The sequence below is a fragment of the Lepidothrix coronata genome, unplaced genomic scaffold (genome assembly GCF_001604755.1).
Source record: "Lepidothrix coronata isolate B3197 unplaced genomic scaffold, Lepidothrix_coronata-1.0 Scaffold267, whole genome shotgun sequence".
Lineage (NCBI taxonomy): Eukaryota > Metazoa > Chordata > Aves > Passeriformes > Pipridae > Lepidothrix > Lepidothrix coronata.
The window spans coordinates 1,229,955-1,242,439 of record NW_016690447.1 but is presented as its reverse complement, the minus strand read 5'-3'; the positions used below and the strand labels follow the sequence as shown (position 1 = coordinate 1,242,439).

Here is a 12,485-nt window from a genome sequence, read left to right as displayed (position 1 = left end):
GTTTCTCTTTGACCTTTTGGGCTGTTCACAGAAACACATTGCTGAGAGCATTTTGACTTTTTTTGTACCCATGAGGTGATGTTATTCTGTGTGTTACCTCAGAGGACAGCTTTGATTTGTAAGTCTGAGCTCCTTTTGTCCTTCCTGAGCCAGAGTACGACCCAGTGCTCACCCATGGGCTACTCCCTGAGATATTTTGCTTCTTACTGAGATATCCAGTGACCTCCTGAAACATCTAAATATATCTGCATGCTGAGTGTTTGCTGCTTATCAAACCATCCTCCCCTCAAATAAGCAGGGACTGGGAATGCACATTTTCCATTCAGATCCTCAAAGTTGTCATTGCATTTCTGTTCCCTGTATTTAAAGCAATGGATGCTCTGTTAGCTCTTGATCCCTTCTCAGCTGTCTGGCATTCTATTGTACCCAGTATGAGAAGCCTGGACTCTGAGGGAAGGCCGGAGTTGGCTGTGAGGAGGCAGCAGCACGGGGGTACCTGCAGTGCAGACATGATAGGTTTTGACTAGCTACAAGACGAGCATATGAAGGGCTGATGGTTGTTTTAAGAGAGTTGAATTTTAGTGATTTTATTATTTTGCCCTCCCACCAGAAGTATTGGAACATCCATCCAAGTCATGAGAGGAATAACTAATGTATGAGCTTAAGCTGAATGGAAACCACAACCAAAGAAAAAAACAGCAAAGGGCAGAGCTTGGAGGGTGGGATGGGCAGGATGTTCTGGGTATGGCCCTGGAAGCCAGCCTGGTTCAAAGCAGATACTGTAACTGAAAGTGAGTATGACAAAACATATCACTGGCCCTGCGAAGGTGATATCCCAGGTACTGAAGAGCAGTGGACACAGGGAGGCTGTAGGAGAAGCCACCTGCAGAACCACTGCAGCTTGGCAGAACCTTCTCTGGGGCTGTGGGCGTGCATGGCCTGGGCAAGTTTCCTTGGAGAAGGTGCTGGTAGCTGAGGGAAAGGGAGAGGTCTGGCAGCGGTCACAGCAGGGGCAGCCACATGTGGGTGGTGGGCTGCAAAGAGGATTGCTGGCAGCATGGCAGAGCAGTCAGGAATGCCATGAGGCATTCCCATGGGATCTGGGAGGTGTCTGTTCATGTGGTGAGTTGACAGTAAGTTGTCTGCTCACTGGAGTGTGGAGGTTGCACTGAAGGACTTGGTTCATTGCATGGCACTCTTCAGCTGCATCTGCCATGACATTGTAGTAAAATGTAGCTTACAAAGCAGCCGGAGCTTTCAGAGTCCTGTACCTCATAATTTAGAATTTATTGCAACTTGGGTATCTTTATTATTGTTGTAGCCAAAACTGAATGAGACCCTGTTTCTTTTGATGTTTTAATTATTATATTTTTTACTAAAGAAGGCAGACTGATGTTTCTCATAAGTTGACATGCAAGGCATAAAGATTTTTTTTTGCTGTTATCCTCTCTGGATAACTTGCTTTTTAGGTGCAAACCTCCCATGTCTGGCTAAATATTGTTTTCTATTGAAGATATTTTGGATATCTGAAGACCTTGTAATATCATAGTTGCTTTCAAGGGATGACCAAACCTTGTAAAGAGGAGCTGTTCTTAAAATGCACTGTTTTTATTACCTGTTGAGATTCGGCAATCAGCAGCCAGCTGGGGAGAAGAGTTCGGTAGATGCTGCTAAGCCTCGGGATGGTGGATGAGATGTTGATTCCAAGCCTTATGATCCCTTGGGAACAACTTGGCTGTGAAAACAGAGACTTCGTGTTAAAGAAATCCCAGAGTTGAACAAAACTAAATAAATAGACAGTCACCATTATTCAAGGTGCTTGTGCAAAAGGAAAAGAAAACAACCAAAAGATTAGACTGTGATAAATGGCCATTTCCCATCACCTCTTCCACTACACCTCCATAAAGTCAGTGTTTTAAGCGATTCCTTAAGACATTTCTCTGCTGGGGTTGAAGGTCTGCCCTGGCCAAAAGTTTGCCTCTGGAGCTGTGCCAGTCTCTGCCTTGGTGGGACAGACTCAGAGTTTCTGATAAGTTTGCAGATGCTTCTTGTTGCTTCCTGCATGGCACAGTGCTTGACTGAACCTTCTTCCCGTTTCAGCCGGAAAGGATAGATCCCAGCGCCTCCAGGCAAGGCTACGACGTCCGCTCAGATGTCTGGAGCTTGGGGATTACATTGGTAAGTGGGGATTTGACCCCTTTCCTGGTGGGGAGCCTTGGTGCCCTTTGCAGTGGGATGGTATCACACATGGGAAGCCCAGCCCAGCTGCAAGCCCAGCCCAACATGTTTGCATGTTGTGATTGAAATGGGCACTTCCTGGGTCAGGAACAGTCTAAATCCCATCCAGGCAGATGGTTCTCCTGAACCCCTGCAGATACCTTTGGCTGCAGCTGTATTTTGCAGAGAGCAAGATGTGAGCAGGGAAGAGGTGTTGGATTGTAAATGAGTTTTGTGTTCAAAGTCTGAGCTGAGGAGGGATGGTGAGTGTGGTGGTGCAGGGCAGAACACCCAGCCTGTGGGAATAAGCCTCTGACAGCCCTGGCAGCTGCTGTACTTTGGCTGCACAGAGACTTTGTTTAATCCTGGATTCTGGTATTCTGATTCCTCACTGGCTTAACCACAGCACTGCAAGATGCACACACTGATGCAGTGAGAAACTTTTACCTTCTCCAGGTGGTGAAGCGGAAGAGAAAGCAGAAGCAATAACTTATGAACTAGTAGCTTCTGTCTTCCCCACTGATGTTTTAAAATGCTCATTTCCATTGTCCTGTGAGGAGCAGGGAGTTGGACTTGGTGATCCATGTGAGTCCTCTCCAGCTTAATATATCCTATGATTGTATGATTCTCATTATTCCTTTTCTCTGGTAGTTGTTAGGATGCTTGGAGGATTTTACTCTCCTACACTGGTTTGTTGTACAGTCAGTGGCAGATGTGGAGGCATGGCCTGGCCAGGCTAAATCTGGCCGTGCTCCTCACACAGGCAGCATTTACTGCTGGGTGAAACCTTCCCTCCTCTTAGAACCATACAGGGAACAGGATGAAGAATCTCATCTCAGCCTTCCTTTTGAGGGGTTCAGTTTCCTTGCAGACATTCTGTTGCCCTGACTGAACTTACCTCACGTAAACCTGCCTGGTGCTGTTGCTGTCTCCCTGCAGTACGAGCTGGCCACGGGGCGGTTCCCTTACCCCAAGTGGAACAGTGTGTTTGACCAGTTGACACAAGTAGTGAAAGGAGACCCACCGCAGCTGAGCAACTCAGAGGAAAGGGAGTTCTCCCCCAGTTTCATCAACTTCGTCAACTTGTGGTAAGTGTGTCCTGCTGAAAGCACTTGGGCTTGTTTTGTCACTGCTGAGTATTTGACAAGGGTCATGTGCCCAGCACCTCCTGGCTTTTTTTCATGTTCCTGCACCAGCATGAGGGTAAGGACCTCTCACATTTCAGTGGTTTGTAGGTGATGGGGGACTTTTCCAGGTGGCAGCTGAAGGGCAGACATTGGAAACTGCTCTTCAGGGAGGGGGTGAGGAGAAAACCTCTGAGTGGCTGTGCTAGGGAGAGGCATGGTAAGACCCATGGTAGGAGGTTTGTGTGAGCAGATAGGGGCCTAGCCTGTGCATTCTGTTCCTTGTTGTCACAGAGCCTTGGGACAGACCTGCTGTTTGCCCTTTCTTCTGCAGTTTGAAGCCAGAGACACTGGGCAGCGTTGTCCTGTGATTGGGCAAAGAGGATCTGTACTGTCCTGCCTTTGCCTGGCAAGGCTGGGAGCCTTCCTGCCCACTTCTTGGACTGGGCTCAGCACAGTGACTGCCAGGACCTGTGGCTGTGGCTTGCTGGGTTGTTGGCTTCATGCCTTGTGTGAATTGAATGTTGAGATCAAGACTGGAGATGGTTTTCTGCAGGCAGGGCCTCTGCAGCCCTGTGTGGAGGATCTGTGGTGCTGCTAAGGGGAGCCTGGGGAGTCTCCCCACCTGCCAGAGCTGTGGGGTCCTGCTTAGGGTAAGGGCTGATTAGGAATTTTCTGGTGAAGCATTTTTCTATCTAAATGAGAAAGGTGGTCAATATAATTTTGTTAACCAAAGCACAGGTGAGATCCATCAGTGTGACCTGCATTTGTCTTCTGGGACCTTCTGCCTTGAGCAGACCAGGTGATAGACATCCCCAGCACAGGGGTGGCCACCTCAAAGCTCTGTGACACAGGAAGGCTCAGCACTAGACAATTTCAACTTTCAAGAGGTTTTGTTTCAGAACTTTCCATCCTCTGGAGATGATTTTTGGGTTTGGATTGTAGTCTAGTTCAGAATTACAAATTTTTAAGGAGGCCAGCCCCCTGTGAGGAAGGCCTGGTTATTGTTTTGGGGATGCAGAAAATCAAGCATCAAGATGGTTTGTTGCTCAGAAGTTTCTATTTTTCAGTCAAAACTGAAACTGCAACTGTAGCATTTGCTTAGAAAGGTCAGAATTGCTTTCCTCATGTACAAAACAAGCACTGGTGTGTTTCCACATAGTTCTCCATGGAGATGCCATATCATCAGACTTTGCAAAGCCAGGAACTTGCTGTGGTGCCCTGTGAGTTTGGCTCCAAATCATCCAGCAGAGGAGCCTGTGCAGCATCTCCATTAAACAGCCATGTCTTTGGATGCAGAACCATGGTTTGGGTTGGAAGGGGCCTTAAAGGCCACCCCATTCCAAGCGCCTGCCATGGGCAGGGACACCTTCCACTAGCCCAGGCTGCTCCAAGCCCCATCCAACCTGGCCTTGGACACTTCCAGGGATGGGGCAGCCACAGCTTCTCTGGGCAACCTGTGCCAGGGCTCTACCAGCCTCACAGCCAAGAATTTCTTCCTAATAAACTAATAAAACTACTATCCCCCTTGTCCTGTCACTTCCTGCCCTTGTAAAAAGTCCCTCTCCAGCCTTGCTGTAGGTCTCCTTTAGACCCTGGAGGGGGGCTCTATGGTCTCCTCAGAGCCTTCTGTTCTCCAGGCTTATCAGGTCAGTTTGTATTTCCACCCCCTTTCCCCTTCCTGGGGCCGCTACTCCGGATCAGACACAGCACACAGAGCCCGGGGCAGATTTCAGCCTGATTCTGGGTTTGTTTAACCTGGTTTTGTAAATAATCTGACTTCTGCCTGGAGTATTTATGGGGTCTTCATAGCAACACTGCAATAAATATTTCTCGTAATAACCTTTAGTTCGGTGCGAACAGTGATCTGTGGGGTTACTAAGCTGGCAGGTCAGGTTCCCAAAGGCTGTGTGGTGGGTGATGGCATAAACATCCCACAGATGTGCATCTAAGAGTCTTCTGGGTTTGTGCATTCAAGAGTTAGGAAAAATGTCGAAAGAGAGTCCTGCAGTATCACTGCTAGGATAGATCAGTGAGGAAAGGATATTGTCATAGAATCATGGAATCACAGAATGGATTTGGTTGGAAGAGATCTTAAAGCTCACCCGGTTTCACTGCCTGCCACAGGCAGGGACACCTTCCACTGGACCAGGTTGCTCCAAGCCCTGTCCAACCTCGGCTTGAACACTCCCAGGGATGGGGCTTCTCTGGGCAAGAAACATTTATTGAACATTTCAGTGTTAAAGAGTTCCTGATATTTCTTTCAGCACTGTGAATGCCTAGGTGGAACATTTTTCCCCTTCAGCCCAACTTCCTGAATTAGAGGCTTATCTGGAGTCCCACTCCTGGAACTGCTTCCTACAGCAGTTCAATTTTCTGCTCTGAAGTCTCCAGTCTGTGCTTGGCTTCAGCAGCTATGGAGCCCTGAGCTCCTGAGGATCAGGATCCTTGGAACTAGAGTTCCTGTGCAGTAGTGTGTGGCTCCTGGTGCTGCCAGTGGCCACCCCAGGCAAGCAGCTTCACATTGAGCTGGGAAAGGAATGAGGGATTTCTCAGAGTGCTTTAGGAAAGGGTGTGTGGACATTTCAGAGCAAAGCTCGGTCTGTGAGCTCAAGTTTTGCTTTGTTGCCTTACAGGTGTTGCAGGAGCAGATTGGAGCCCCCAGAGAGCCTTGATGGGGTCAGGCAGGGAATTGCTCTGGGGTGGCAGAAGCCTGGAGAGGGGTGTGTGGGACCAGTCACCGGGTTTGTGCCCCCTCTGCCCCACAGGCTCTGTTGGCAGGGCAGTGCTGGTGACCCTCAGCTGCTCCATGGGGTGGAGGCCACACTGTGGTGGTGCTGGAGATGGAGAAAGGCCCAGCCAGAGCTCCTGGGGATGGAAATGCAGCTGTTGGGAATTAGAGTGACTCCCTTTGTTTGGGAAAGGTGCCATATCCACCCATTCTCTTCTCAGTGGTGCAGCTCTGGCTCCTGGGGCAGGGGCTGTGGTGTCAGTGTCGCCCAGTCCATCCCCTCTCTCCACCATGTCCCCTGGGACAGGGCTTTGGTGGCCTTTGGTGCCACTCGCTGGCCCTTGCCCACACAGCTGGGATGGCTGTGAGGGAGGGAGGCAGCTCCTGTGGTCACTCACAGTGCAAGGATGGATTTTCCAGGAAACCACAGGCAGTGAGTCCCCCTGGACAGCAGTGGGCTCAGCATCATGTCCTGTAAAAATCTGTATTTTGATGTCTGTAACATTTTCCCCCATCCCACCTTCTCCTAATTCTCTTTCTGCTTTCTTTAGCCTTACAAAGGACGAGTCCAAAAGGCCAAAGTACAAAGAGCTTCTGGTGAGTGCACAGTGTATCTGAGCTGGGGTGGCTCTGCAGTCACACAGCGGGGCTGGGACACACGTCCCCTCCTCTGGCCATCCTGGCAGGGTGTTCAGCTCCAGGGCTGGAGGAGGAGCACCACCTCCATGCCACTGCCATGGGTGTCTGTCCAGCAAGGCGAGAGATCAGCAGGGGAAGGTGCCCTGTGGCATCAGATCAGGGTCCCTGCAGGGCTGTGAAAGGGGTTTGCCTGGTGTCCCGGCCCAGGGCCACCCTGACATTACAAACCAGCTGCTCTGAGCTGGGTCTGGCCAGTGCAGCCTCCTGGGCAGAGCTGAGAGTCAGGGTTCAGGAGAGCAGGGCTTGGGTTTGACTTCCACAAGCCACTCCCTGTCTCTCCTATCAGCTCCTGACACTCTAGAGTCCTGTCCTACCTCCATTAACCTCCCACATTAAAGACAGATTCCCAATGTGGAAAAGCCACAGACCAAGCTGTGTTCTGTGGCCACCACTAAGCCCTGTGTTCTTGCACCAGGCAAAATCAGCTGCTCAGCTTTTATCTGGGGAGCCAGCATGTGGCAGGAGGGTGACTTGTAACCTTGTTTTTTATCTGATTTCAGAAACATCCCTTCATCCTGATGTATGAGGAACGCACAGTGGATGTTGCATGCTATGTTTGTAAAATCCTGGATCAAATGCCAGCAACTCCCAGCTCTCCAATGTACGTGGATTGATATTGCTGCTACATCAAACTCTAGAAAAAGGGCTGAGGGAAACAAGCTGTAAAGAAGAATTTTCATCACATATTGCAGTGTTTTTAATGCTCGCCCAGACACCATGTGCAATAATATTGGTGTTATTTCCATCCTGTCTGTATACTGTTGTCACATATAAAGTGCATCCCTGTAATACCTGATCACACAGTGTTAGTGTTGGTCACAGAGAGACCTCATCTTGCTCTTTTGTGGACATATTCATGAAATGTGGAAATAAGTACATTTATTTGTTGACCGTGATTGGATAGCACCTAAAATTAATTTCTAGACTCAAAACTTGGAGAACTTCTCAGCAGCTACTGGAAAGATTTTTCTCTCAAACTCTTCCAATTGTTGTTTCAAGTAATAATAAAAAGCAAACAAACAAAAGTTAGGCGTTGTCTGTCTGAACATTAAGAGACTTTGCCTGGAGGGAGAAGAACTTGCTTAACCAACGAGATGCTTTGCCTTCTGGAGCTGGGAAGGCAAAGGAGAATTTTATTCTTCACAAAGTGCAATAGATTTACTGCTATGAAATTCTGTTGCTTTACAGTCGCAGTGTACTTTCTGGGGACAGTGTGCTCAGCTGAACTTCCTGTTAAAGAGAGATCATGTTAAATATAGTGAATATGTCTTTACCAAAAATATGTTGCATTGAAAGAGGCTAACATTAAACTATTGAGATGGGACATAATGTATTCTTCCTCCTTTTACCAAGCCAGCCACTCTTCACTCTTAACTAGGTGTCCTGTAAATTGTTACCTGGTAAGATAAGACCTTTGACCTGAAGAATTATTAAACTACTTGATTGAATTTAACCTGCTTGTGACCTGGTTTATAGTGCTCACCACCCTCTGGCTTTGCTTTGCCTTTGCCCAGTGCTGTCCACAGAGGCTGCAGCTGCTTTAGTGTGCTGTGAGTTCTGGCCACTGTTTGTCTTGTTCCTTCTGTCCCCAGCCCTGGTGCTCTTGCCTTTTCACTGGCCCAGCCCTCCCAGCCCAGTGTCCCTCCCAAGTCCAAACCTCAGCTCTTCTGTCTCGCCACTGCCGGCAGGATGGACGGGTGTCCTGGGCTGCCACGGGCTCTGTGCCCATCACACTCTGCTGACCTTGCTGGAGACTGTCCACCACCTTCTGGATACTGAACCTCTTTTGTGACCCTCCGTAACTCCTGTTGCTGCACCCTGGAATGAACCTCCCTGAGACTGGTGGGTGCAGAAGGAGATGAGGGAGTGTCTAATGCCTTGAGGATTCTTAACTGGCCCAGCAAGGCCGGGCAAGCTGTCATCTTCTGGCCCATTCCTAAGTGAAGCAGCACATCAGGCTTTATTCTGTTGGTTTCAATTGACGTATTTTTCAAAGATTAATTTTTCCTGAAAACTTCTCCAAACATTGCAGTTTTCAGGTTGAGTAGCACACCAGGGATAAAATGGAAGCTACAAGGGTCTCTGCTTTCCATTTTGGGCTGGTTTAGGCACTTGGTAGGACTTCACCAGTGTTGGAGCAACCTCTTGTGAGAGCTCTGCAGCCAACCTGGACCCAGGCTGCCATGGGAGTGAGGGCACTGTGGTGCTGGCAGGACCCCAAGGAAGGGCTTCAGACCAAAGCTACCGAGTGCAAATCAGGCTGGTGCGGGAGCACCGAAGACCAGCCCATCCCAGCTGGGAAAGGAGAGCCAGGCCATGCTCCTGGGACAGCCGGTGTTCCTGCACCACGGAGGTGACATCTCGCAGCACCGCACGTCTCCCACTGGCACCGAGGCCGGTGTGAGCCCTGGGGATCCCTTAGTCCTGGCCTTCCTGGACTCTGTTCCTCTTGGGCTGCTCCTCAGGCGAGGCAGTCACCAAAGTCTTCCCAAAACAGACAAGGCAGAGCTTTCTGGAGTAACTGGTCATTCCTGGCAGCTCTGGTGCATCCCACGGAAGGATCAGTTGAACCCGTACATGGAGTGCGTGAAGTGATTCTGCCCTCAACCCAGAGCCTTTCTCAGGTAACTCCCCATGGAGCTGTGATTCCTCTTTCCAGCCTTCAGCACCCTCTAATGGGACCATGGACCCTCTGTGTCCCATGGGGCAAGGGCAGCCACACGTGCACAGGCTCTGTCTGCCTCCACTGTGCATCTCCCCAGTGACAGGTTTCTGAGCCCAGAAACCTTTCAGAAGGCCAGCACACCCAGAACACAAGCACCTGCCTTGCTCTGCCCTTTTGGGAGGGCTGGGCCCGTGCTCTGGTGCTGACCCGTCTCAAGCAGCAGGACCAGTTTGCTGGGAATGGAAAGGAAAAGCTCTGATCTGCCAGTGACAGTCAGGGCTGAGGTGCTGTGGCCTGGGTGACCATACAGGACAGGTTTAGCCTATTCAACATAGATTAATACCAATTATTAAGGGTGCACAATTGATTGCAATGTATCTTTGTTAAAAAAAAAAAGAAAAAAGGTGTATAGTGTTCAGAAGCTGTGAAAAAAGTGTAAGAACTGTACATTGTGAATTCTGGTTATTTTTTTCTTGTACCATAGAAAAAAATGTATTAAAAAATATCAAAAAGCTGATGTGCAGGGACATTGCCTTATTGTCTGTAAAATGAAGCTCAGGAACATAGCTGCTTCAAAGAGCTTCCCAATATTTTATCTGGTATCCTGGTTTGACTTCCTCCTCTGTTTAAGCTATTATACATGGATCAGTGTTTATGTACTAATTCTATCCTTTTGCCTGCAGGTCGGTTGTAATAAAACTAAGATGCAAGTGTGACCTTGTTATTTTCATTTTGTGAGGTCAGACATGAATGGGAAGGTTCACTAAGAGCTGTGGAATACCTGCCTTCAGGGTCTGTCCTCCGGGTGGAGGAGGGAAGCAGCCTTCGAATCTGGTTGTGCTAAATAAAAGAAGTGTAGGGAGCCCTGGATATATTCTCTCTCTCTGGAAGACTGCTGGGCCCTCTGCGTGATGTGGGTGCCTCTCAGGTGGGCACTCGGAGGTTCTGGAGTTTCTCAGGACCTGTGAGGAGGGCAGGTGGCTGTGCCCATGCCCCAGGAAAAGGGCAGCCAATACTCCCAGCCTTGCAGGCTGATTCAGTTTTGCAAGAGCAGCCAAGGTCTGCAGAGCTCTGATATCTCAGAACCCCAGGTAATTCCTACTGCCTGGTGCTGGGATAAGTGTCTCTCCTGCCTGGAAGCTATGGAGGGCTTGGAGTCTGCCCTGTCAAGTGGAGCCCAGGAGCCCCACTGGGAAAGAAGAGTGTCAGGGTAGAGAGCCCAGCCACGAGTGCCTGTTCTGCTCCACCTGGATGGATGGGATGGTCCCAGGAGTGCCCAGCTCAGAGAGGGGAAAGCCAGAGCATCCTGCAGGGATCACTGGTCATGCTACAGCTCAGGATCAGGAGTACTTGGGAATGGGTGGATCGCCTGGCATCAGCCATTGCAGTGTCTCATCACTTGGAGGGTGACAGTTGTGTCAAGAGAAAGGAAGGAAGGTCATGGTGCTGAAGAAAGTCTTACTGTACAGAGATACACAGTGGGAAAGGTTCACGTGGCTGCAGTCTGTCAGTTTGCCTAAATTCCGTGTTTGCACCACACCAAGCCCTTTTCTGGAACTTCTTGTTGCCAGCACAATACTTTGGAGAATTTTGGATCACCTGCTATGCTCACTCTTCAGTCAGAATCCAAGATTGCTCATTTGGTGAAGGCAGAAGACAAAGTCTGAGCACACACCAGGGAGGGTCCTTCCCTGCTGGGCAGCCACTGGAGAACCCAGATCCTCATCTTACAGTTCCATGGATTGGGGCTGCTCTGGGACTCTGTTCCTTTGGCACTGCCACCTGCCTTTGCATCCTGGGATTTGCCCTGAGGAAACTGTCACAGCTGAAGGAGCTGACAGAAGCTGGTGGCTGCATGTGAGTCCACCTGCCCATCCCTGCACAGGGTGTTCCTGTGCTCTGCAGGAGGGAGAGGATCCCTCTCAGCTCTGTTCCCCTGTGACTGACATACAGGAGGGAACATATTTGCAGACATTTCAGTTCCTCTCCGCTGCTTCTTGTTGAACTCATGTTCCATTTTTCCTCTGGACTCTTCTCTCGCCCATCTGTCCTTCACTCCATTGCTCAGGGTCCCATTGTTACAGTGTCACTGCTGAGATGGTACAGAAAACCTCCCACCACGTCCCAGATGCCTCTGTTGTCTTCAACAGGATCCATGTCTGCACAGTGCCACTGTTACTGCTCCTGAGAGCCCTTGGACAATCCTAACCTTCCTTGCTTGAGTGACATATGATGGCTTTCTCCAGCCCCAGAGCTGGGATTCTTCCTGTGGGCACCACAGTCCACACAGCCTCTCCCTCTGTTTCCATACTCGGTGCCAAGGCTGAGGAGCCAGTGTTTGGACAGCCTTCCAGAAGACTTGGAGCCACTGGCCACTGTCTTTGCTCAGTGGCCCAGACTGGCACCTCACACCAGTTCCTCAACACCTTTGTGCCCACTGGCCTGGCTGAGGTGCTTCTCAGACCTTCACCAAGCATCAGACAACATCCAGAAGAGCACACTGTGCTCTGTTATGGTTATTGTGTGTCTGGGGAGCTCCAAGACCAGCTTTGAGGTTTGGATGAGCTCAAACCTGCCTGGACCCAAGCAGGGTGAATGCAGATGTGCTGGTGTCCTGTCAGGAGCACTTTGAATTGAATAGGCTGTATTCCCACTAATATTCTGGCATGGCTTCCCCTGGTCTTCATCCCAGCCCTGTGTCTCCTTTGGTGGCCAGGTGAGTATAAATGAAGGGTTCAGGCCTGTATTACAGAGGGCTCCCCTGTGCTGGCACTGCTAGGGCACCTCCAGTGCTGTGTCCAGTTCTGGGCTCCTTGTGATGAAAAGGACATTGAGGGGCCGGAGCGTGGCCAGAGAAGGGAACGAAGCTGGGGAAAGGTCTGGAGCACAATTCTGATGAGGAGCTGCTGGGGGGGCTCAGCCTGGAGAAAAGGAGGCTCGGGGGGACCTTCTCACTCTCTGCAAGTCCCTGACAAGAGGGAGGAGCCGGGGGGGGGGGGGGGGTGTCGGGCTGTGCTCTCGGGGAACGAGGAAAATGGCCTCAAGCTGT

The 12,485-nt window shown here is 50.0% G+C and overlaps 1 protein-coding gene across 2 annotated transcripts in view; it reads left to right on the top strand.

Annotated features, from left to right (window-relative positions):
• Positions 1-8,224, top strand: part of MAP2K4 (mitogen-activated protein kinase kinase 4) — a 61,118-nt gene extending 52,894 nt beyond the window's left edge. For both annotated transcript variants that reach the window (XM_017835972.1, XM_017835971.1), the window contains 4 exons: positions 2,101-2,178; positions 3,157-3,305; positions 6,624-6,669; positions 7,272-8,224. In XM_017835972.1, the coding sequence (XP_017691461.1) occupies positions 2,101-2,178; positions 3,157-3,305; positions 6,624-6,669; positions 7,272-7,385 (387 nt within the window). In that variant the 3' untranslated portion in view covers positions 7,386-8,224. The remainder of the gene's footprint in view (positions 1-2,100; positions 2,179-3,156; positions 3,306-6,623; positions 6,670-7,271) is intronic.
• Positions 8,225-12,485: the final 4,261 nt, after the last annotated feature.